General features: G+C 43.4%; 5 protein-coding genes and 1 pseudogene across 5 annotated transcripts; 5 read left to right on the forward strand and 1 right to left on the reverse strand.

The window, feature by feature from the left end:
- Positions 1 to 1,940: 1,940 nt before the first annotated feature.
- On the reverse strand, positions 1,941 to 2,769 carry LOC110756998 (protein trichome birefringence-like 19 pseudogene; annotated as a pseudogene).
- A 1,932-nt stretch (positions 2,770 to 4,701) lies between these two features.
- Positions 4,702 to 7,117, forward strand: LOC110757025 (phosphoserine aminotransferase, putative (DUF760)). The gene is made up of 2 exons (XM_021958539.2): positions 4,702 to 5,126; positions 6,136 to 7,117. Exons 1-2 carry the CDS (start codon positions 4,795 to 4,797, stop codon positions 6,932 to 6,934), a joined length of 1,131 nt encoding a protein of 376 aa, XP_021814231.1. The 5' UTR covers positions 4,702 to 4,794; the 3' UTR covers positions 6,935 to 7,117.
- A 433-nt stretch (positions 7,118 to 7,550) lies between these two features.
- LOC110756982 (chloroplast envelope quinone oxidoreductase homolog) lies at positions 7,551 to 9,261 on the forward strand. The gene is made up of 4 exons (XM_021958490.2): positions 7,551 to 7,721; positions 7,835 to 7,976; positions 8,299 to 8,390; positions 8,491 to 9,261. The coding sequence occupies exons 1-4, from the start codon at positions 7,620 to 7,622 to the stop codon at positions 9,184 to 9,186; spliced, it is 1,032 nt and encodes a 343-aa protein (XP_021814182.1). The 5' UTR covers positions 7,551 to 7,619; the 3' UTR covers positions 9,187 to 9,261.
- A 2,547-nt stretch (positions 9,262 to 11,808) lies between these two features.
- LOC148292653 (uncharacterized) lies at positions 11,809 to 14,746 on the forward strand. The gene is made up of 2 exons (XM_088245242.1): positions 11,809 to 12,159; positions 12,232 to 14,746. The coding sequence occupies exon 2, from the start codon at positions 13,137 to 13,139 to the stop codon at positions 13,869 to 13,871; it is 735 nt and encodes a 244-aa protein (XP_088101368.1). The 5' UTR covers positions 11,809 to 12,159; positions 12,232 to 13,136; the 3' UTR covers positions 13,872 to 14,746.
- Positions 14,550 to 16,243, forward strand: LOC148292654 (uncharacterized). The gene is made up of 3 exons (XM_088245886.1): positions 14,550 to 14,644; positions 15,145 to 15,460; positions 15,578 to 16,243. The coding sequence occupies exons 1-3, from the start codon at positions 14,550 to 14,552 to the stop codon at positions 16,241 to 16,243; spliced, it is 1,077 nt and encodes a 358-aa protein (XP_088102012.1).
- Positions 16,244 to 18,058: 1,815 nt separating this feature from the next.
- On the forward strand, positions 18,059 to 19,785 carry LOC148292655 (uncharacterized). The gene is made up of 3 exons (XM_088245887.1): positions 18,059 to 18,356; positions 18,633 to 19,101; positions 19,395 to 19,785. Exons 1-3 carry the CDS (start codon positions 18,059 to 18,061, stop codon positions 19,783 to 19,785), a joined length of 1,158 nt encoding a protein of 385 aa, XP_088102013.1.
- The last annotated feature ends 4,048 nt before the right edge of the window (positions 19,786 to 23,833 follow it).

The following is a 23,833-nucleotide window of genomic DNA, read 5'->3' on the forward strand; positions in this document are numbered from 1 at the left end:
GGTTTTTTATTATTAAAAAATAGTATAACCGTGCGGCTATACTATTTTTTAAGTTTGGCTGTACCATTTATATATCTATATATATAAAGCAAAAGGCAGAGAATGGTGAAACATTCAAAATACCAGAAAATGCCCTTGGTTAATGCAAACATTAAGAATTGAAATTATTAATTAAATGAGGATAATATAGTAAATTCACATTTTTTCATATTTTAAAAAATTAAAATTAAAAGAAAAATCAGATAATAGATCCTATATTTATGGAACACAACTATCCATTGTCTTTTTTAATTCTAAAATAAATTTAATTTTTTTTTAATAAAGCCTCTCGCAGGCGCCGAAGCGCGTGCGGAGAGACTAGTATTTATAAAAAAAGAACCCTCCCAGTACCCAAGCGCCAGGTGTAAAACATGTACGGCTGTGCGGCTATACTATTTTAAAAAAAATTAGGAAAAACGAGTTTCACCGGGCGGCTATACTATTTTTGGAAGAAAAAGACGTAAGAGGACCCGCCTAGTCGTTAGGGCGCACGTGTCAAAATTAGTATAGCCGCGCGGCTATACTATATATAAAATAGAAACCGGCCAGCGCTTAGGCGCCACGTGTCAAAATGTAAAGCCAGCGGCTATACTATTTTTTTTAAAAATTAGTTAAAAACCGAGTATAGCCGGGTGGCCATACTATTTTTAGGAAAAAATTTAAAAATCCGAGTATAGCCGGACGGCTGTACTATTTATTCAAAAAAAAATATTTAATTAAAACTGAGTTTAGGGGCATGGCTACACTATTTATAGATATTAACTTGCTAGTTACAAAATCTAAAGCAGATATCAAAGAGAGAAATTTCAAAGTAAATCAATTAGAGGGTTCAATTTTTTTTTGGGTGGGAATGTTTGCCTTTGATCAACCTCATTCTCTCGAGTAATACTAAATTTTGTTACTGCACACATTATTTGTCGTAGAGAATTGCATGCTGAGTTGGATTGTTCTTGATAATTGCTTCACTTTTCAAACAACACTTTACATGAAGAATACTACCACCTCTCGTCCATTGAACTTCAAGTACTTATTATTTATTAAGTCATTTGTGAAATCAGTAACATATTTAAATATTCACTAAAGAAATAATAATTAAAACATAATTACTAATTAAAGTAATTCAAAAAGACTAAGATATTACTTAATTACATATATTAAATTAAAGAAGTTGGCAAAAAAACAAAAACACCTCTCCCGACGAAAGTTCGTCGGCATAGATCTATGCCGGTGAAATTTGCCGAATTAGCTGAGTATAATCATTCTATTTTTTAAAAAATTTTAAAACCGGATATAGCAGGCCGGCTATACTAATTTTAATATATATATATATATATATATATATATATATATATATATATATATATATATATAAAAGGGCCCGCCCAATGCCTAGGCGCCACGTGTCAAACAAGTAAAGCCTCCCGGCTTTACTATTTATATATATATAAAAAGGGAACAGCCCAATGCCTAGGCGCCATGTGTTAAACGGTAAAGCCGTGCGATTGGACTATTTTTTTTAATTTAAAAAAAGGGACCCGCCCAGCTATTAGGTGCCCGCGTGTCAAAATAAGATTTGCCTCCCGGCTATACTATTTAAAAAAAATAAATTTTAAAAACGGGGTATATATATATATATATATATATATATATATATATATATATATATAAAGGACCCGGCCAGTGCCTAGGCGACACGTGTCAAAAAAGTAAAGCCAAGCGGCTATACTAATTTTTTTAAAAATTAGGAAAAAATCGAGTATAGCTGCACGGCGGTACTATTTTTTGAAAAAAATATTATTAAAACCCAGTTTAGGCGCGCAGCTATACTATTTATAGATATTAATTTACTAGTTTCAACATCCAAGGGTTCTAAACACTGTTCGGAAGGCCTTTTTGTATCCTTAGGAGGTGACAAACAATGTCATGTTATCTTGTTCGTGGTATGTCAGTGTCCGGAAGAACCATTGTCCTGCTGAGACGATCACATAATCGAATTGTACGACCCCAGTTAGCCATGCCTCGTCCAGCTCATCTAAGTAGAGGCTCATGAGGCTGTTGATGTCATGTCCACTGGGGTCTGCGTCTCTGGATTTAACCAAAGTAGGGGGACCAGAGAGTTGCTATGGTGAAATTGTAATCATGGTAGACATAGCGCTTGAAGTAATCTGCGTTTGAGGAATATTTGTGAGAAATGTCCTCAGTATAAGTCACCTGGAAGAAAAACAAAAAACACACAATCTTGTAAGAACAAACTATGTCTTGAAATGTTTAAAATGTTGGTAGGCTAATTTGAATGCTTACACTGGCTAAGAGGCAAAGCAATGACTGCATTTGATTTTTTCCCACAGAGTCACCAAGGAAAGCCAATGACTTGCCTCTAACAAGCTCCAAGAACTGAGTTGCATCAAACAAGGGCAACTCACAACAAGCATCAGGCTTCCACCTCCATTTCATGAACTCCGTATCAGGTCTCCCAAACTTCATGCAGTTTTGCTGTTCAATGATCAATTTGCAAGTTTCATTCCCACTAAATATCTGGCATTGATCTTCTTTTTCGAGGCTTTTGGAACCACCGGCATTGCTCTTAGGAGATGGCAATGGGGAATTTGAGATGTTGACCGACAGGGATTGTAGTGAGCAAAACTGAGGTAAGGGCTAGCAGAAAACGATTTTGTGGATGTTGTTGAGTTTGTATTTTTCATTAGGGAGATCAATGGCATGAAACTTCATGGTGGAGAAAGATGGCTTGAAAATTCTATCTTTCTATAAAATCTCAATCTAGTAATTAATACCTCTAACCCTATAAGGAAACTCGGTCGCTAATTTGGAAACGACTGAGAATTTGACAAGGGCAGATGCTCGCTCTAATAAACCACCTTTGTCCTTCCAAAGCAAGAACCAAGAATCATTTCCAAGAAGATTGAAATAGTTTTTTTTTCAATTCTATTCTATTCTACATGAGTGATTAAGCCTTAATCGGTTTGTAAATTAATACGATGTTAATAGCATGTTTGGGTCCCTTCCACAATATAACTCATAATTCGAATCATGATCATTTTTCCAAGCATCATCCCTTTAAAGAAACATATCAAATTAAACAAATATTTAGTCATCTAATCATAATTAATTGGTTATAATTGGTTTGAATTATTGCTTAAGTATCAAATACATATCTGTGATTATTTTTAAAGAAATTGCAACTGACACAGAAACAAAAAGGGCCCACTCTCCACTTTGCTGAGAATGATATAATGAATTTCTAAATAAGAATCTTAGCTGGAAAGCATGCTTAGAATAACATATGCTAGATTAACATAAGATATGACTTTAGGGGGACGCGGGGCGCTCTATCAAAGGCAAATTTTTTCTTCCACTTGATGTTAAGAGGGTAGACTATTTATTTAAAATACATTTTAGAAGATAAAAATATTTTGGAGTGGGATTTTTGACATCCACGTGTCGGCACGTGATTAGACCTATAGATTTCTGATTAGATTTTTCTCCACGTCGCACTCCTAATTAAATATTTTGGTGTTTGTAACTAATAATAATTGACAATACCTTGTTATGTTCAAGTCTTTGTCTTATTTTAAAAACAACTTAAAAATTAATGTAAATAGAAAAAGACGGAGGATAGTTTGTAAAAGAATGAATAGATTGTGAGAAATTATGTAAAATGATGAAATTGAGGAAGGATAATATGTAAAATTATGAAGATGTTGTGAGAAATTATGTAAGAATGAGGTAGGTATAAAAAATAAAAATAAAAGGTGGCTAACGTCATCTAATAGCTTGGTGATGCCAACTGGGCCCCATCCAAATATTTAGCCCGGAGTGGCCAAAGATTGGCCTTTTGTGTAGCCCTTTCTTTTCTTTTTTGTAACCTTTTGTGTAGCCCTCACTTGGAGGTGGTTTTTGGGGATTTAAGGCTATAATTTAGGAATTGGCCCTCACTTGGAGATGACCTTAGTTAACGATGACTGAACCCTTACATGAAGAGAGGCTCGCCTAAACCTTCAGGACATGGCCGATTTTTTGTACTTGTTTCTACTCCTCTTATCAATAAAATACTACCTTTTTTTTTTCTTTCTCAAAAAGGAAATGTTGCTAGAAAAGATCTACTTAGACAAAAAATACTTAAAAAGCCGTTACCAACCGGAAAAAAGAACTCCAGTCATGACAGAATTCCTCAAGAAGATTGAATATATTTCCAAACTCTAACATATGAAGTAAAATTTTCAAATTCTTAAAAGAAAAAAAAAGATGAGTGAAATTCATTAGTCGATCCATATTTGTTTCATCCTCCGATTGTCCGTGATAGGTTGGTAAAAAGAAGGGCATCATTAGGTTAGGTTTCAAATCAATAAGCTATTAAAATATAAGAATAAAATAAAAAAAGCCTTGTCCTACTGCTTATCGCACTGCTTAACTTATCCTAATCCTTATCAAATAACTAATCATTCTGGTTAAGTGAGTGGTCAACGTGGGAACCACAGACAAGCCCGAACCAATTTGCTTGTGGGCCATACATCAACGGATCCGCTTATCCTTTAAACCCCAACGGACCAGATCACGCCACGTGGTCCAACAAAAGTCATACTGCCGACCCCGCACGCTATCCAATCCCTCTCCGTCTCTGACTCGACCACTGAACCCCTATCCAAAAAACTTCCATATATTCTTCGTCTTCTTCAAAAACCTCTCAATTTTCTGAGTCTCAGTCTCTCAACCCAATTTCAGCACCAGACATTGTTGATGGACCATTGTATCTCCCCGCTCTCAACCCTAAAGCCCCGCATAACGCCCCGTTTTGCTCCCTGGCCCGCCCTCCAGTCGGTGACCAGGCGGTTCAGGCCGTTGACCGTCGTCGTCGGAGCCGGGGCGAGTCACTGCGAGTTCAGCAGCCTCAACTCTCCACTCGACCCGAGGACCCGACCCGGCAAGGACCTCAGCACCGTTCTGCAGAATCACCCCCAGCTGTTTCACCTTACGGTGGCTCAGGAGCTCAAGAAGTTGGCTGATGATCGAGAACTCGCCCTCTCTCGTATGTCTCTGAGCGCTGCCTCTCACGAGGCCTGCCTTCATAGGTTTTTTCCTGAACCTCATCACTTTAAATTTTTTATTTTTATTTTTCCTGCTTTCAAGTCTTAATTCTTTGTGTTCATTTCTATTTCTTCTCATACAAAATTCAAAATTTATGTTAGGTTTAAGCAATTTAACTGTTAAACAAGAACTTTAATCCAATCCCTCTGAGTGTTCATCTCTTCATGAGTACAAAATAGTTTTTTTGGTCAAATGAGTATAAAACAGTAAGTTCAAATTTTCCGTACTTTTTTTTGTTTCTTCAGTATTTCATAAGCAATTGTTATCAACATAATGGGTTTTCAGTATATAGTAATTTGGCGCTCCATCAAGAGAATCAAGTGCTTCTCTGTAGTTTTCTGTGTGATGAGTGATTCTCTGTAGAATGCTGTGTGATATGAGTTTTTCTACAAAGCCTTTTCTTTTTTGCTCTGTTTACAAAACTTGTGTGTGGACGATGAACTTCTTCAATGATTGACTCATAGACTCTATGATTGACTGTGTTGGAGGATGGAGAGGTTCCCTTGTTGTTTCTTAGTTAGGAAGTCTTTAGGTTTGTAAGGATGGCTAGATTGCCCTGAACTGGGCATCACTTAAGATTTTTGCCTGTCCCGAGAGAAAATATTAGCAGAAGTTTGTGTGATATATAATGATATGTGAAATCTCATTGAGGTTTCAGTTCATTAATAATGAAATTGTTGCTTATGTGCTATGTTGTTACCTTTTAAATTTGCCGGTGTAGGAAGCACCATGATGATCTTTGAGTAGGGCATTCTTGAATGCACTTGCTATGCCTAACATGCACTTTGTACCTGTGCACGTAGGCGGTGACTGCAGTAATGTTGCTGGGTGTTCTTGCCTAGCGACCCTTTTACTACCTTATTAGAGTAAGTAAATTGGTGAACTACTCCGTGGAATTCTTGGTGGGTTGAAGCTTTCGTATTTGGATTTTCCAATTAGATTTTCTTTAGAATCACATCTATTTCTTTGACTTAAGGTATTCTTGAATGTCAGGAGGATTGCGCAACTGAAGGAGCAGGAGTGCCAGATTGTTGTTGAAGATGTAATGTACCTGTTAATCTTTTACAAGTTTTCTGAGATCAAAGTTCATTTGGTTCCTAGGCTCTCTAGATGCATCTACAATGGGAGACTGGAGATATGGCCTTCAAAGGACTGGGAGCTAGAGTCCCTTTACAGCTTCGAGATTTTGGAGATGATAAGGGAACATGTCAGTACAGTCATTGGCTTGAGAGTAAATTCTAGTGTCACGGACAATTGGGCAATGACAAAGATCACACGTCAAATGCTTGGTCGAGTATACGTGGCCTCCATCTTATATGGATACTTTTTGAAATCTGCCTCATTGAGACATCGTCTGGATCGGATATTAGCTCTGGAAAGCCAAGACCTTCATCTGAGTCATAGAACCTCCCTTCACTATCAGGAGATGTGTCCTAATGGAATGAAAAATCTCCTCTTTGGTCGCATAGGCAACATTCAAGCGAAGTATAAAGGGTCAAGTAGGTTGGAAAAGACACAAGGAAAGTTGAGTTGTTATGTGATGGGGTTTGATCCTGACACACTTCAGAGATGCGCAAAACTGAGATCTGAGGTGGCTGTGAATTTAGTTAAAAATCACTGTTGTGCTCTTTTTGGGGATGATGGGACCATGAGTTCACCCGAGACCGATGAAGTTATCTCAACTTCATATTCAAGTGTGAAGAGGCTAGTTTTGGAGGCTGTTGCGTTTGGTTCTTTCCTTTGGGACACAGAAGAATGCATCGAGACAGTGTATAAGCTTAAGGAGAACTAACTAGTGGGTATGACAGTTTCTTTTGCCCAATATGGTTTGGGTGAAATTTTCTTTGTAAATAGCAAGGATCGTACTCTGCGTTTTTGGCTCCGCCAGCCATGCAAGCCCCCAGTAATTTTCCGTTGTATAGTGTACATCATGATTATAAATAAAATATAGTTTTGATTCCTAGCCAATATTCAATGATTCTTGTTCTGTTCTTTTTATCAAATGGTAGAAATCATTCCCGATTCCTTGCATTTCCACCTATGAAACGTTGAATTTAGTACCTCTGAGTTGAAATGAATGTAATGTTTTGAGGCTATTTGGTCATCGGCCTCCTCTTCTTTGGTTTCTTAATTGAATTAAATTGACTAGTCTAATCTCTGGTTTAGTACAAGTTTCCAAGCAATGTCTTTTATAGGAGTGAAACTCTCATGCAATGGCAATAACACTTTTTACTATCCCGACCAATGACACAATGACACAACTATCTCTGGCACAATGACACGTCGGATATTTTTCCCATGCGTCGACAGATCAAACCTTGTATAATGACTTGACTTCTCGTAATCTAATGTAATATTAAAACTTGTCAGTTGTCAGTTTTGACACTCAATTCATATTTATTATAATTAAGTGTACCATGTAAACATCATTCTCTGGCGAAAAATAAATTAAATTCAACGATTTATTGTGTGAAAAGATGACAAGTTCTAAAGGTACTCTGGCTACGGCATCCATGGCTGCAAGGCTTATGGATGCGGTTGTGTATGAAAACTATGGTGGAGGGCCTGATGGTTTAAAGGTTCTTTGTCTGTCTGCTAACTCCTGTTTGTTTCAGCTTTCTTTATCAGTGTTTTTGGGTAGAATTCTCTCATATTCTGGAGCTATCTTGGTAAATATTTATGTTTGTTGCAGCATGTTAAGGTTCCAATCCCCAGTCTTAAAAAAGATGAGGTTTTGCTGAAACTGGAAGCGGCTAGCCTGAATGCATCTGACTGGAAAATTCAGAAAGGCGTGTTTCGGCCTCTTTTGCCACGGAAATTCCCTTTCATACCTGGTAATTCTGTTTTGCCTTTGGTCTGTATTTTCGTATATAACATTCCTCAGTGATCTCTGCTTGTGAAGCAAAAACCAATAGATGAGTGAACAAAAAGTCAGTCCAAAAACATGCATCATGGTAGCAAACAAACCTCTGCTTCTATCCCAAACAATAGTCGATTGGGCTAATTTATCTGTCTAATACAGTTCATTGATTCATCGATTCGTAAATATAAAAATGAGGAGTGTTGTTGGGTAGATGGATTATCTGGAGAATTAGTTGTTTTCTGATTTATGCATTCATTTGGATTGTTAACTTTGGCTGATATTATCCGGAACAGCTGTTGATGTGGCTGGAGAGGTTGTAGAGGTTGGACAAGGAGTTGAAAATTTTAAAGACGGTGACAAAGTTGTGGCAATGCTCAACTTTATAGTAAGTTTCAAATCTATAAATTCATATGTTTTTTTACTGATATATATACTATCAATAAAGCCTCAGTTTGTGTTTGATGTGATTTTACACATATTGACAGAATGGAGGTGGATTGGCTGAGTTTGCTATAGCTAGTGAGACATTTATAACATCTGCTAGGCCCCCAGAAGTTTCAGCAGCTGAAGGTGCAGGCTTGCCTAGTTCCGGCCTCACAGCTCACCAGGCTCTCACCAAAGCTGCAGGGATCAAGCTTGATGGAACTGGCCAGCTCAAGAACATACTGATCACCGGCGCCTCTGGTGGCGTCGGGCACTATGTAGTCCAGCTAGCCAAGCTTGGAAACACTCATGTTACCGCCACTTGCGGTGCTCGTAATGTTGACATTATCAAGAGCCTAGGGGCAGATGAGTTTCTTGACTACAACACCCCTGATGGGGCTGCTCTCAAGAGCCCATCTGGTCGAAAATATGATGTTGTGATCCACTGTGCATCAGCAGGCATTCCTTGGTCGACTTTCGAGCCGAATTTGACTGCAAATGGGAAGGTTATAGACCTTACTCCCAGGCCAAGTACCTGGATCACTATTGTTCTACAGAGACTCAGCTTCTCCAGGAAACAGCTGGTGCCATTGATCATAAATCCCAAAGGTGAGAATCTGGACTATCTTGTTGAGTTGATGAAGGAAGGAAAGCTCAAGACTTTGGTTGACTCAAAGCACCATCTGAGCAAGGCTGAAGATGCTTGGGCTAGGAAAACTGATGGCTATGCTATTGGGAAGATCATTGTGGAGACTTAGAGTTAGAGTAAAAATATTGGGATTTTATAAACTTCAGTTATTTCTACGAATCCAGGCTCATTTTGCTCTTTCTAATCAGCAGCTCCCTTATTAACCCAGGAAAATCTTTAAGGATGACAACAACAATTTGCATTTTTCTGAGGTCTGTTTAGAACCTCACTAACTGCAATGAGAGATCTAATAGAAGCCATCTCTATCTATCATTAAAACAATCGACTGCACAAGGAAAACATACCGAGTATTGCTGCAGTAAACTTGCAATTCAGTTCAGAGGGTCCCCTGAAATCCAACAGAGACTCCAATGGAGCTCAAGACAAAATACAAAAGAATGTGCCTTACCTCATGATGCCCTGAAACTAAAGATCTCAAGGCCAACTACGGCCCTACAAAGAAATGATCAAAATGGCCTAAGTCCTAAGAAAGCTGAAGCTAGCCAAATTTGAGTGCAAATGGGAAGGTTATAGACCTTACTTCCGGCCCAAGTACCTTGATCACTTGTGTTCTGCAGAGACTCAGCTTCTCCAGGAAAGAGCTGGTGCGATTGATCATAAATCCCAAAGGTGAGAATCTGGACTACCTTGTTAAGTTGATGAAGGAAGGAAAGCTCAAGACTGTGGTTGACTCAAAGCATCATCTGAGCAAGGCTGAAGATGCTTGGGCTAGGAATGGATATTGGACAAAATATATATTGGGATTTTATAAACTTCATGTGCAATAGAAGAATACTGTATTAGCAATGTGTGGTTATATTTTGACAGTAAATCAGATGTGTGAGGCAACTCTTATCTTGAGTGCACAATTTGAACTTGTGGAATTGATGCTTACAAGTTACAGCATGCAGTGCAATAATATTTGATGAAATCTTGACTCTGCAAGTAACTTGCAAATAGGTCAGTATTGCTTTCTCCAAAAGCATCTTGTAAGTTTAAAAACTCCCAGTTCAAATGATTTTATTAAAGTGTCATATGCATTTTTAACGTAATATTAAATTTGGGTTCTATTGCAATTATCCTTACAATTATGCTGTTAATTACAATTATTTTGTAAACATCTGTCTTTTCGAATCTATTATATGCTTTAGTATTATTATATGAATAATGCACCAATTTGCAATTACCAGTCAACTTTGACAAATTGTCAGACCCAAAAAGAAAAAAACTTGGCAAAATTGTAGCAATGGTCCCTCAAATAAGACCCTACTTTACTTTTCATCCCTCAACCTAAAAAATTGTTATGGTCATCCTTCATTTAGATATCGCGTTGCACCACTCGTTTTTCTGTCAATTCCGTTAAATTTTCTGTCAAAATTAAGGGCAAATTGGGAAATTCACATCAAATTTTAAGGGCAAATAAGACTTTTACCTAGTCACCACCTCATTCTACCCAAACCCAACTACTACTCTCAATCTCTCTCTCCAATGATCCTTTTGGGTTTTGTTTAGTTGTTCAAACCAATCGATGAAAGAGGTTGGGAGGAGGAGGGGGTTGACAAACAGAGTGAGGAAGAAAATGAGAGAAGGAGAGAGTGGGTTGAGGTTGGAGTGGGTCTGTGGGGGTGGGTCGGCGGCAAATTTGTGGGGTTAGGTCTGTGAAGGGTGGCTGGAGGAGAGAGAGGTGGTTGTTGGGGATGGGCTGTGCTTATTAAGAACCCGGCACATGAAAAGACAAATGTAGCCCTATTTTTCATGGAAAAGTTGACGGGGCTGACGGAAAGGACAAGTTCTAAAAGTCGAGGCATAGTTGAAGCACCATCATAACAATTTTCGGAGATGAGGGACTAAAAGTAAAGTCGGGTCTTACTTGAGGGACCATTGCTACATTTTTGCCAAAAAACTTTGACACATTCTAATCACCTGCCAAACAGGTTTTGCAGGCCTATGGTATGGCATGTTCGTGTCGAGTGAAAATTAGCTCAATCTGAATTTGCCTGTTAAGCACAACTCGAATAAATAACGAATAACACAACATGACCCAATTTACCCATTAAAAATTTAACCATAGTCGTAAGACCATGTATGGGGGCTGACGCCATTTCTTGAAATCTCTTCTAGGTTAATTGTTATTTTGGATTTTGGGATTTTCTTGTGAAAATCAGTTGAATTCTGTACAAAAATCTTTTTCAACATGTTCACCCGAAATGAAGGCAAAGAAGAGATGCTCAAGTGTTGAGCAATCATGGAACACTTTAATTACATGTAACAGTAATTCAGACATGTTTCTGTTTCTCCATTGCTTACATTATAAGGTAACAAATAAAGTTTGATTTAATCTTGGATCCAAAACCGCAGAATAATACTTATTTAATTGTGTTTTGGGTAAGCTATATATGAATTTGAATTTAATTGATTCAATTAATTACTATTTTCTTTAGCTTTAGTCAGAATCAGTCATTGAGATTCTTATTTCTTAATGAGTTCGAAATTTCCCAGAGGCTGATGATACAACAAGTGCTCCTTATAAAAACTACACGCAAACAAATTGAACTAATGGGTTTTCCCATTTCACCGGTAAACAATTAACATGGCGTATAAGCTAACCTTTGTGACGTCAACTCTGTTCAAGGTTCAATCAAACACATACATATATATATAATCTCTGCTGCCTGCAAAAAGACTCAAACCAATCAGCAAAAATGGTTGTGTTCCTTCTCAAACTCATCTTCTTTGCATTGAGCTTCGTATCAAGCTTGGTTACGGGCTTGATCTTCTCTGCTACTGCCCGTGTTCTAGTGTTATTGATCCATGGATTCAGGGCACCAGGCCTAGCCATCCATGGCACATTACAACAAGTCACAGAGCTCATCAGGTCATGTTCTGAGTACTTTGTGGGCCTTGTATTGGAAGCAATAAGTGCTCTAGTCTCAGCTTTCTTTGATTATCTAAAACAAAGTGTCACAGGGTCTGCTGGAGTTACCACTTCTGCAATTGGAGATCTCATGGAGAAGACAAAGACTTCGCTTGAATTGCTTGACAGGTTGCTCACTGATTTCCCGGAGGTTTCTGATATGATTTTTACCTTGGTGGCTGATTTGTGGAACAATTGCAGGGATGCTTTTGGATATGTTGCGGAGAATGCTTGATTATTTTTGTACATACCTCTTCAATTGGTTGTAAAAATGTGTACATCATATGGTATAAGAACAAATGTGTATAACTTTTGAGATCATCATACCAACTAATACTCTGTCTTAGATGACTAGAAAAGGTATAGGAAGAACCAACTTTGCAGGTAATTCGTCGTATTTTATGCTATGAGTGGGGGCTCACTTGAACCCCTGTGGGAACCGAATTAAATCACCCTAGGTCAAATAATTCCTTCCATTTGGTGATTATTTGCCCTAATTGGGAGTTACTCAATTTAATTGGGAGTTACCCAATTAAATTGGCAATTACCTAATTAAAATGGGGATTGATTTGATTCCTACCCCAATTAGGGATTTGATTTAAATCAAATAAATCAAATCCCTAATTAATCAAATCTCGCCTAATCGGGGAGGAATAATTCCTTTCCATCTACGGAATTATTCCTCTGAATCCCTAGCCTCCGAGGCTCCTATAAATACCTAGCTACACACAAGGGTTCAGGTACGTCTAAATTCCTACTGAAACTCTGCAGAAATTATCCTTCACAAACCCTGGCCACCATCTTCTTTCTCTCTCTCACACACAAGGCTCCGGCCTCCACACACGGCTCCGGCCACCTGGTTTTCCTTGAAACACCCATCCTAACTTAGGCATCGGAGGGCCTTTGGCCAACACCCCCCGGGTGTGGTCCTTTTACTCCGATCTATTTTGCAGGGAGAGAGAGGTGCGAAGAAGACAAAGGAATCTTTAGACGAATATTCCCGTGGGAGGAAATTTGCTCCCACAAATTGGTGCTTTCATTGAGAGCGCGAAATTATACTCAAAGCGTGCTCCAAATTCATTTTCCACAACTTTTTCCAATCAACCATGGTCGATACAAGACGTTCGAAGAGTAACACCACCACGACGGGCCCGTCTCATGGTTTCGTGGTGGAAGCCTTTCTGCAACCTCACGGTATCGTGGCTACCAACGCCTTGCGTCCGCCTCCAAGCGCTTCGCAGCCACCTCCAACTGCCGGAATTGCAGAACAGCCACCGCAGACAGCTGCTGGAATTGCAGAACAGCCGCCGCAGACAGCTGCTGGAATTGCAGAACAGCCACCACGTGGTCCTGTGACCTGCACAGCCTTGCAGCTGCAAGCGCCAGCGGCTGGAGCTGCTCTGCCGTGCCCGCCTGCTGTCGGAACACAGCAGCAGCCACACCACTCAACTGCCGGACTTGCTGCACAGCCCCACAGCTACTTTGGTGCCTCCCCAGCCATGGAGCAGATCCTTTCTCTCCCTCCTCTGCCACCACACTTGACGTATGCACCTGTGTACGCGTCTAATGGAGCCCTAGCCCACGTGCCATTGGGCCCAATGCACACCTCTGGTCAGGTGGACCTTAACTCACGGGTTGATCAACTTACACAAAGAGTCGACGATCAGAACAACCTGATTGGCCAGCTACTCAGGCAAATCAACTTGAACCAAGGCCCTAACCTTGGATCCCGTGACGAGGAGAGGAGGACGCACGAGCATGTCAGCGAGCAGTTCGAGAGGTCCCAAGCCGGTCAGGCAAACGGGCAGGGGAGAGAACGAGATCGTGCTGATGAGACGTAGACATCTGCAAGTCGTACTCTGAGCCAGTCGATGATCCGTTCGAGGTTAGGTCCAAGGACCAATGTACGCGAAAGGCTGGGCCCACAGTTCAATGTCCACGCCCGCTTGGGCCCACAGTCCAATGTCCACGCCCGCTTGGGCCCACAAGGAAGTAACCAATCCAGGCTGGGCTCACAAAGAGCTCGAGTTCGTGAACAATCGCGTGACGAGCGCAACAATCGACGCTCACCAGCCCGCTCGAGGACCAACACACGGCAACAAGCCGTGGAGGACTCCTCACAAGCTCAATCTCCTAATTTGCCCCACGGGCAGGACAACCAAGAGGATCGACCCTTGGGAACCGAGGAGGAAGTTAACCAGCGGCGCTCGAGACACCGAAGACATCGACCCGAACCACTAGCCCTGCGGGCAGAAGATGTTGAGAAGTTGGTGAATGACCGACTCCAAAGTCTCCAACTTAAAGGAAGCACGGATGAGGCCCTGCACAAGGAAATTGATCGAGTCGACTGCTCACCCTTTACCGAGGAAGTGGAATGAGCTCCACCGCCAAAGCGGTTCACAACGTCATCCATCACTCCGTTCAAGGGAGACTCCGACCCTGAGGGCCATTTGAGGCACTTTAAGAGTGCCATGATCCTGTACAAGGCAGACGACGCCCTGATGTGCAAAGTGTTCGCGATGACTTTGAGAGGAGCAGCTCAAGACTGGTTCCACACTCTACCGTCCGGGTCGATAGGCAACTTCAAGGAGTTCGCCCTCATCTTCACAAAGGAGTATACCTCCTACCAGAGGCGGACCTACTAAGGCGCAAGGAGGTGCAGTTGCACCTCCCCTAGCCGAAAAAACCATTGTAGGTGCTTGAAATTGCCCCTTTGCTCAACTGGTGTACAGATTACCTTATTTCCATTTACTTTTATTTTTATTTTTATTTATTTTTATTTATTTTTATATTACTCCATTTACTTAAGTTTACAATGTAAATAAGGAAGTACCCCCCATTTGGATTCAAATAAAAATACTAGAAAATCAAATTCCCACCAAATCAAAATATGAAAATTCGGTTTTAGTGCAAAATACGATTTAGGCTAAAAATGATGGCTCATTAAGTCAATATATACTTCATACTAAAATCCCATAAAATCAAGTTTTCTTATTTGATGTGTAAGGAACAAAAGCCGCCAAAAATTATCTTGAGAAACTGATTATTCCGAAAAAACATTTTTCATACTTAGTCAATATTGCACCTCCGCTAAAAAATTTCTGGATCCGCCAGTGCCTCTTACAAGACGGTCAGAAAGCATGCAGACCACTTGTTCAACCTGCACAAGAAACCAGACGAGTCTCTTCGAGACTACCTCAGACGATTCAAGGCTGAGAAGGCGAACATCATAGGATGCAATGACCAAGTTGCATCCTCAGCTTTCAAAAAAGGCTTGCCAACCGAACACGAGCTATACCGTGAGCTGGCCATAACTCCAAGCCAAACCTTGGCAGAGGTCTTCGCGACGGCAGAGCGCTACGCACTTTGGGACGACGATCGTATTGCGGCGAAGAAAGCCAGCAAGCCAGCTGATCACCCGACAAGGCAGGCGAGCTAAAAGGGCAACAAGTTCGAGAACAAAGCCCGAGACAAGCGCAGATCGCGGCCCCAAGAGGGAGGCTCGGAAACAGGAACCTTCACTGAGTTCACTATCCCGATCCACCAGATCCTGGCACAAGTGAAGAACAAACCGTGGGTGAGAAGACCACCACCTATGAGGGGAGATCCCTCTATGAGAGACACCAATAAATACTGTGCATTCCACGGGGAACACGGTCATTACACAAACAACTGCAACGCCTGGAAAAGGCATCTTGAGGAGCTGGTCAGAGACGGCCATTGCACGGAATTCGTTGCAAAGAAGGCCATCCAGCAGATCGAGGATCGTGATGCGGTTGCCAAGGAACCTCCCCAAAAGGTCATACGGATCAACACCATTCTAGCTGACTCCCAGGAGTCCGGGCTGACCACCAGGGAGCGTAAGAGAAAGATCGCGCAGGCGACTTATGTCTCCCAAGTCACAACGGGCGTACCAGTCATTGCAGACACACCCATCATTGGCTTTCAGAAGAAGGACTTGATCGGGCTTGATCTGCCGCACAATGACGCCCTAGTAATCTGCATCCAAATTGAACAAGCTGTGATCGAGCGAGTTCACGTGGACGAGGGCAGCGCAGCCAATATCCTGCAACTATCGGTTATCCAACAGATGGGATTGGAGCCCAAGATTAGCAAACTTGCCAGATCACTCACCGGCTTCAATGGGGCCACGTCAATCACTATTGGGACAATTGACCTAGACGTCCACTCACCCCTAGTGGTCTGCTCGTAAACCTTCATGGTCATCGACGAGGTCTCTCCCTACAACGGGATTTTGGGCCGACCATGGATCAGCAAGATCGAAGCCATCACATCTGCTCTACACCAGAAGATCCGCTACCCCATCCCTGGAGGCGGTATCGGGCAGATCAACAGTGATCAAGCCATGGCAAGGAGATGCACAGCCCAAAGGCTCAAGAAGAGCAAACAACTGCAGTTCACACCAGTAATGCAGGCTACTGACGTGGCAGGAAACTCTTCCAGCAGACAAGCAATCCCAAACGGGAAGGGAGTTGCTACCTCAAAATAGCAATTAAGGAGCCAGGATCAAGGCAAGGGAATCCGCCCGGAAGACTCCCCTGAAAAGGGTTGGAAGCCTGAGGATGACGTTGAACTAGTACCCCCTGATCCTGGCCCGCCAGACAAAGAAGCGCAGATCGGCTCGCGCCAGAATCCAAACGAGAAGGATCAAGACGAGGGAATTCGCCCGGAAGGCTCCCTTGAACAAGGTTGGAAGCCTGAGGAAGACGTTGAGTTAGTACCCCTCGATCCTGACCAGCCAGACAAAAAAGCGCGGATCGGCTCGCGCCTAAGCCTAGACGAGAAGGTGGAGCTGACCACCTTTCTCCAAAAGAACAAAGACATGTTCACATGGTCGCCATCTGACATGCCTGGTATCGACCCGAACATCATCTGCCACCGACTCCATGTCAACCCTGTCAGCAAACCCGTGGTGCAGAAGAGACGCAACTTCGCTCCCGAGCGAGTTGCGATCATCGAAGCCGAGATCGATAAGCTTTTAGCTGCCGGCTTCATTGAAGAGGTCTCCTACTCAGAATGGCTGGCCAACGTTGTACTGGTGGCAAAGCAGGAAAAGGGCAAATGGAGAGTTTGTGTCGACTACACCGACCTCAACAAAGCTTGCCCAAAAGACAACTTCCCAATGCCGAGAATTGATCAGCTCGTGGATTCAACTTCCGGCAATCAGCTGCTCAGCTTCATGGACGCCTACTCCGGCTATAATCAAATCCTAATGTACGAAGATGACAAGGCGAAGACCTCTTTCATCATAGAAAGAGGGACCTACTGCTACAAGGTCATGCCTTTTGGGCTGAAGAACGCCGGAGCAACCTACCAAAGGCTCGTGAATAAAATTTTCAAGGAGCAGATCGGCAAGACCATGGAAGTCTAAGTGGATGACATGCTGGTCAAAGCCCCTAAGCGAGCAGACCACATCAAGAACCTCACTGAGGCGTTCAGCCTGCTCCGCCAGTATCGCATGAAGTTGAATCCAAGTAAGTGCACGTTCGGTGTATCGTCCGGTCGATTCCTGGGATACCTAGTAACTCAACGAGGTATCGAGGCGCACCCACGCCAAATCAAGGCCATTCTCGAGATGAAGTCACCTTCAACAGTAAAGGAAATACAAAGTCTGACGGGCAGAGTAGCGGCCCTCAAACGATTCCTCTCGAGATCCACCGACAAGTGCAGACCATTCTTCAAGGCTTTAAAGAAGGGGTAAAGAGATAAATGGGACGAGGAGTGCGAAGAAGCTTTCCAGAATTTGAAGACTTACCTCACTTCACCTCCCCTGCTCTCGAAGCCAGTTCCTGGTGAAGACTTGTTCGTGTACCTGGCGGTGTCCAACTCAGCCGTCAGCTCAGCTCTCATCCGAGAAGAACTGGGGGCCCAACATCCGGTATTCTACACGTCAAAAGCCCTTCTCGATGCTGAGGCTCGCTACCCAAAATTGGAGAAGCTCATTTTGGCCCTTGTAGTTTCCGCGAGAAAGCTGCGACCCTACTACCAAGCTCATCGAGTCATCGTCATGACCGACTTTCCTTTGAGGTCAATCCTGCACTGCCCTGACGCGTCTCAACGACTCATGAAGTGGGCTATAGAGATAAGCCAATACGACCTCCTCTACCGGCCGAAGACGGCAATAAAAGCCCAAGCTTTGGCAGACTTTGTCGCAGAATTCACGCCATCGGCTGAAGAAGAGAAGCTGGTCAGCAAAAAGAAGGAAAGTTCGAGAGCAGACAAGACCTCCGATGAACCTGACCAACCCAGAGACATGTGGCAGTTGCGCGTAGATGGAGCGTCGAACCAAAAAGGAGCTGGGGCAGGTGTCGTCATCATCACTCCGGATGGAACCCTGTTGGAGCAAGCTATCACGCTTGGCTTCCCAGCCTCAAACAACGAGGCAGAATACGAGGCATTGCTCGCTGGCTTGCGCTTGGCAAAGGAGCTGTCAATCAAGAAGCTGGCCATTTACTCAGATTCCCAGCTGATCACAAATCAAGCCTCAGGAGAATACATGGCGAAGCACCCAAGGATGATCTTGTACCTTGACAAAGTCCAAGAGCTGTTGAAGGCGTTTCCTACCTTCACCATCCAACAAGTGCCTCGAGCAGAGAACGCGCATGCAGACGCACTGGCGAGCTTAGGATCAGCGCTTGATACCCAGTTCAGACGCTCTATCCCGGTCGAGCACCTTGACCAGCCAAGCATAGAAGAGGCAGAACAGCCAAATTTGATGCAGATCGACGAGGATCCTAGCTGGCAAGACCCCATCATTGACTACCTGGTTAACGAAAACTTACCCAAGGACAAGTCCGAGGCTCGGAAAATCAAACAGAAGGCTGCGAGGTACTACATGAAAGGTGACATGCTTGTTTGCAGATCATACTCCGGCCCTCACCTTACTTGCATCAAGTACCCGCAGACGCTCGAGGTTCTTTGCAAAATACACGACGGCGAATGTGGAAATCACGATGGGGGCAGATCGCTTGCCAAGAAGGCTCTCAACATAGGCTACTTCTGGCCTACCATGCGCCAAGACTCCACGGAGTATGCTCAAAGATGTGATCGGTGCCAACGATATAAGTCGATCCCTGGCTTGCCAACTGAGGAATACCATCCGCAAAACAGTTCATGGCCTTTCATGCAATGGGCCATCAACTTGGTGGGACCTATGCCGACAGCACCTGCCAACAAGGAGATGATGATCGTCGCCACGGATTACTTCACCAAATGGATCGAGGCCGAGGCTTTATCCTCTACCAAGGAAGCTGATGTCAAACGATTTATCTGGAAGAACATCATCTGCCGGTTCGGATGCCGCAGTCGATAGTCACTGACAATGGTACACAGTTCCTGGGCAGGCAAATCACTGAGTTCCTTGCGAAGTATGACATCAAACAGTACTTGTCAACCCCCAGATACCCGCAAGGCAATGGCCAAGCAGAAGCATCCAACAAGATCGTGCTGGACTGCTTGAAGAAAAGACTGGAAGGCGCGAAAGGAAAATGGGTCGACGAGTTTCCAGGAGTCCTGTGGGCTTATCGCACAACCAAAAGGAGATCAACCGGCGAGACACCATTTTCTCTAGCCTATGGGACAGAAGCAATCATCCCCCCACACATCACAGTCCCTTCCATGAGCATTGAGGTGGGCAGTCTTGACCAAAACTACAAGCAGATGAAAGTCAACCTTGATCTGCTCGAAGAAGAACGAGAAATGGCCATTGTTCGAGTTGCAACTTACCAACAGTAGCTCACATCTTACTACAACAAGAAGGCCATTGTTCGAGCTTCCCAATAGCAGTTGGCATCTTACTACAACAAGAAGGCCATTGTTCGAGTTGCAGCTGACCAGCTCAACTCCAAGCAGGCGACGAGCCTCCATTACCTCCACTGAAGGCAAGCTACTTCTCGAGTACAAATTTCATGGAGCCTTTTTCAAGCGCTATGTCCCCGACATACGCCCACAGGCGACAAGCCTTACCTCCACTGAAGGCAAGCTACTTCTCGAGTACAAACTTCATGGAGCCTTTTTCGAGCGTTATGTCCCCGACATACGCACACAGGCTACAAGCCTTATCTCCACTGAAGGCAAGCTACTTCTCGAGTACAAACTTCATGGAGCCCTTTTTTCAAGCGCTATGTCCCCGACATACGCACACAGGCTACAAGCCTTATCTCCATTGCAGACAAGCTGCTCCTCGAAGCACGAACTCAATGGAACCTCCATTGCAGACAAGCTGCTCCTCGAAGCACGAACTCAATGGAGCATTTTTTGAGTGTTATGTCCCCGACATACGCTCGCAGGCGACAAGCCCCACCTCCATTGCAGACAAGCTGCTCCTCGAAGCACGAACTCAATGGAACCTCCATTGTAGACAAGCTGCTCCTCGAAGCACGAAATCAATGGAGCATTTTTTGAGTGTTATGTCCTCGACATACGCTCGCAGGCGACAAGCCCCACCTCCATTGCAGACAAGCTGCTCCTCGAAGCACGAACTCAATGGAACCTCCATTGTAGACAAGCTGCTCCTCGAAGCACGAACTCAATGGAGCATTTTTTGAGTGTTATGTCCTCGACATACGCTCGCAGGCGACAAGCCCCACCTCCATTGCAGACAAGCTGCTCCTCGAAGCACGAACTCAATGGAGCATTTTTCGAGTGTTATGTCCCCGACATACGCTCGCAGGCGACAAGCCCCACCTCAATTGCAGACAAGCTGCTCCTCAAAGCACGAACTCAATGGAACCTCCATTGTAGACAAGCTGCTCCTCGAAGCACGAACTAAATGGAGCATTTTTTGAGTGTTATGTCCTCGACATACGCTCGCAGGCGACAAGCCCCACCTCCATTGCAGACAAGCTGCTCCTCGAAGCACGAACTCAATGGAACCTCCATTGTAGACAGGCTGCTCCTCGAAGCACGAACTCAATGGAGCATTTTTTGAGTGTTATGTCCTCGACATACGCTCGCAGGCGACAAGCCCCACCTCCATTGCAGACAAGCTGCTCCTCGAAGCACGAACTCAATGGAGCATTTTTCGAGTGTTATGTCCCCGACATACGCTCGCAGGCGACAAGCCTCACTTCCATTGCAGACAAGCTGCTCCTCGAAGCACGAACTCAATGGAGCACTTTTCGAGTGTTATGTGACCGACATACACTCGCAGGCGACAAGCCCCACCTCCATTGCAGACATGCTGCTCCTCGAAGCACGAACTCAATGGAGCATTTTTCAAGCGCTATGTCCCCGACATGCGTACACAGGCTACAAGCCTTACCTCCATTGTAGACAAGCTACTTCTCGAGTACAAATTCAGTGGAGTCTCTTTCAAGCGCTATGTCTCCGGACATACACTTACAAGATACAATGAGAATTGAAGTTTGAAAGACAACTGAAAATTCCATTACAAAGCTGCCAACCAGCCAAGTTCAACAAGAAATGAGCCTGATTTTGCTCAACCGGCATCATCTGCTCGGCAGCCCCAGTTGCCTCCTCCTCCGCATCTGCCCTAATCTCATCAGTCGCGCCACCTTTGGCGTCGTCTTCCTGCATTGCAGCTTCATCAGCTACCTGCTCTTCAACTGCTTCTACATCCACAGCATTGAACTGCTCACTTTGAGCAGGGGGCAAGTCAAGATAGAGCTGCTCACCATCTTCATGTTCGAGAGAGCAACAAGGAGGAGCACCGTTCCTGCAGTCCAAGTATCCCAGCTTGTATGCATTAGCAGTAATTTCATGCTTGGATGCCTCCGTGGCTTCAACATGAGTGTCAAACTTGACCAGCAGAGCTCTCACCGACTTCCGGATCGGTAGTTTGTGCAACTGAAGGACTTTTTGCTCGAGCAGACGACTTTTTATCTCTCTTGGCTACAACTTGCAACATTGAGTCAGCTCCGCGCTTGACTGTTCGTGGCTTTGCAGACGAGTCGTGACTGCTGAACAGAGGCACAGTCTTCTCAGTTTGATCCCCGGATCAGTGCAGGCAACCCAAACCTTGCTTCTATGCAGCCTCTTTATAAGGCAGATCACTGATTTTGGGTAGTTCAACCGGAGACTTGAGCAGAATATCCCGAACCTCCTGTATGCTATTGACATGCTTACTATTCACGCTGACGAGGCGCTTGATCCTAGCAAACGAGGCATGAGCAACTCCCATAAGGACATTCTCAGCAGACGAGACCCTCCTTGAGGAAGACTTGCTCGTGGCAGAAGAAGGTCTCGGCTGCTTTGGCTGTGGAGACGTATTCCTTGATCATGAGACTGCGACTTCATCGTGGGCAGATCTACAGCTAGACTGCCCAAGCCAAAGTCCAATTGGCAAGTCAAATACCTCATCAACTCAGGAGCCCAAATCCAAGAAGGAAGCCCAGTTACAGCTGAACAGCCCAACAGATAATTCACATCTCCTACATGCCACCACGTGCCATGCAGAAGCTGGGGGGCATTTGTGGGAACCGAATTAAATCACCCTAGGTCAAATAATTCCTTCCATTTGGTGATTATTTGCCCTAATTGGGAGTTACTCAATTTAATTGGGAGTTACCCAATTAAATTGGCAATTACCTAATTAAAATGGGGATTGATTTTATTCCTACCCCAATTAGGGATTTGATTTAAATCAAATAAATCAAATCCCTAATTAATCAAATCTCGCCTAATCGGGGAGGAATAATTCCTTTCCATCTACGGAATTATTCCTCTGAAACCCTAGCCTCCGAGGCTCCTATAAATACCTAGCTACACACAAGGGTTCAGGTACGTCTAAATTCCTACTGAAACTCTGCATAAATTATCCTTCACAAACCCTGGCCACCATCTTCTTTCTCTCTCTCACACACAAGGCTCCGGCCTCCACACACGGCTCCGGCCACCCGGTTTTCCTTGAAACACCCATCCTAACTTAGGCATCGGAGGGCCTTTGGCCAACACCCCCCGGGTGTGGTCCTTTTACTCCGATCTATTTTGCAGGGAGAGAGAGGTGCGAAGAAGACAAAGGAATCTTTAGGCGAATATTCCCGTGGGAGGAAATTTGCTCCCACAACCCCCATGTTACATTGGAGGAGTGCTACAGTCAGTCATTCACCCGCTTAAGTGATTTCTAACCATAGATGCTTGTGGATTCTACCATAGGGTCTACATACATCAACATCTAGAAATTAGTAGCACTCGATTCGCGGTTGTACTTGATTGCTTATATGTATGAGGATTTGTCAGTGCAATGTGAAGATGTCTCAAATATGAGACAAAATTACAAACATAGGATATTCAATTGTTAACTTTGTTCTCACTGTGTTCTTGTTTTATATGTATGATTTGGAATATAATTTTCCTAGCTAGCATTATTGTACTGTGGAGATTTCAATTTTATACTATGAAATAACCCTTTAATCAAACAAATTGCTCAAACCTCAACGTTGACTTATTAAGTAAACCAAAGTTATGGTGGAGGAGCTTCTGGAATATAGTCTGCGGCTGGGTTAGATTTTGCTTTAATGACCAAGTCAAGCCCTATAGATATATATAGAACAACAAGTTCTGAAAACGATGGCTTTATTCTAAATCTGTTATTATTTTATATGTGATTGAACTACTATTTTCATAGATTACTGTACTGACAAATAAAAAAGTTCAATTTTGTAAATGAGATAATTGTGAGAGCGATTTTTGTTCCACAAAAATATTCATCTAAGATTCCTTTGTCTTCTTCGCTTCTCTTTCTCCCTACAAAACAAACCGGAGTAAAAAGACCACATCCGAGGGGTGTTAGCCAAAGGCCCTCCGATGCCTAAGTTAGGTT

Source organism: Prunus avium, chromosome 8 (genome assembly GCF_965620075.1).
Source record: "Prunus avium chromosome 8, drPruAviu1.hap1.1, whole genome shotgun sequence".
In the NCBI taxonomy this organism is placed as follows: domain Eukaryota; kingdom Viridiplantae; phylum Streptophyta; class Magnoliopsida; order Rosales; family Rosaceae; genus Prunus; species Prunus avium.

Bases quoted from the DNA above. Each gene is read 5' to 3' on its own strand.
- LOC110757025 (XM_021958539.2), top strand. From the start codon at position 4,795: ATGGACCATTGTATCTCCCCGCTCTCAACCCTAAAGCCCCGCATAACG. The intron at 5,127-6,135 runs GTTTTTTCCTGA...CTTGAATGTCAG, and splicing joins CACGAGGCCTGCCTTCATAG to GAGGATTGCGCAACTGAAGG.
- LOC110756982 (XM_021958490.2), top strand. From the start codon at position 7,620: ATGACAAGTTCTAAAGGTACTCTGGCTACGGCATCCATGGCTGCAAGG. The intron at 7,722-7,834 runs GTTCTTTGTCTG...TGTTTGTTGCAG, and splicing joins GAGGGCCTGATGGTTTAAAG to CATGTTAAGGTTCCAATCCC. The intron at 8,391-8,490 runs GTAAGTTTCAAA...ACATATTGACAG, and splicing joins TGGCAATGCTCAACTTTATA to AATGGAGGTGGATTGGCTGA.
- LOC148292653 (XM_088245242.1), top strand. From the start codon at position 13,137: ATGGTCGATACAAGACGTTCGAAGAGTAACACCACCACGACGGGCCCG.
- LOC148292654 (XM_088245886.1), top strand. From the start codon at position 14,550: ATGACTTTGAGAGGAGCAGCTCAAGACTGGTTCCACACTCTACCGTCC. The intron at 14,645-15,144 runs GTATACCTCCTA...TGGATCCGCCAG, and splicing joins GCCCTCATCTTCACAAAGGA to TGCCTCTTACAAGACGGTCA. The intron at 15,461-15,577 runs GCGAGCTAAAAG...CCGATCCACCAG, and splicing joins CTGATCACCCGACAAGGCAG to ATCCTGGCACAAGTGAAGAA.
- LOC148292655 (XM_088245887.1), top strand. From the start codon at position 18,059: ATGACCGACTTTCCTTTGAGGTCAATCCTGCACTGCCCTGACGCGTCT. The intron at 18,357-18,632 runs GTGTCGTCATCA...CCATCCAACAAG, and splicing joins CCAAAAAGGAGCTGGGGCAG to TGCCTCGAGCAGAGAACGCG. The intron at 19,102-19,394 runs GTGCCAACGATA...GTTCCTGGGCAG, and splicing joins TATGCTCAAAGATGTGATCG to GCAAATCACTGAGTTCCTTG.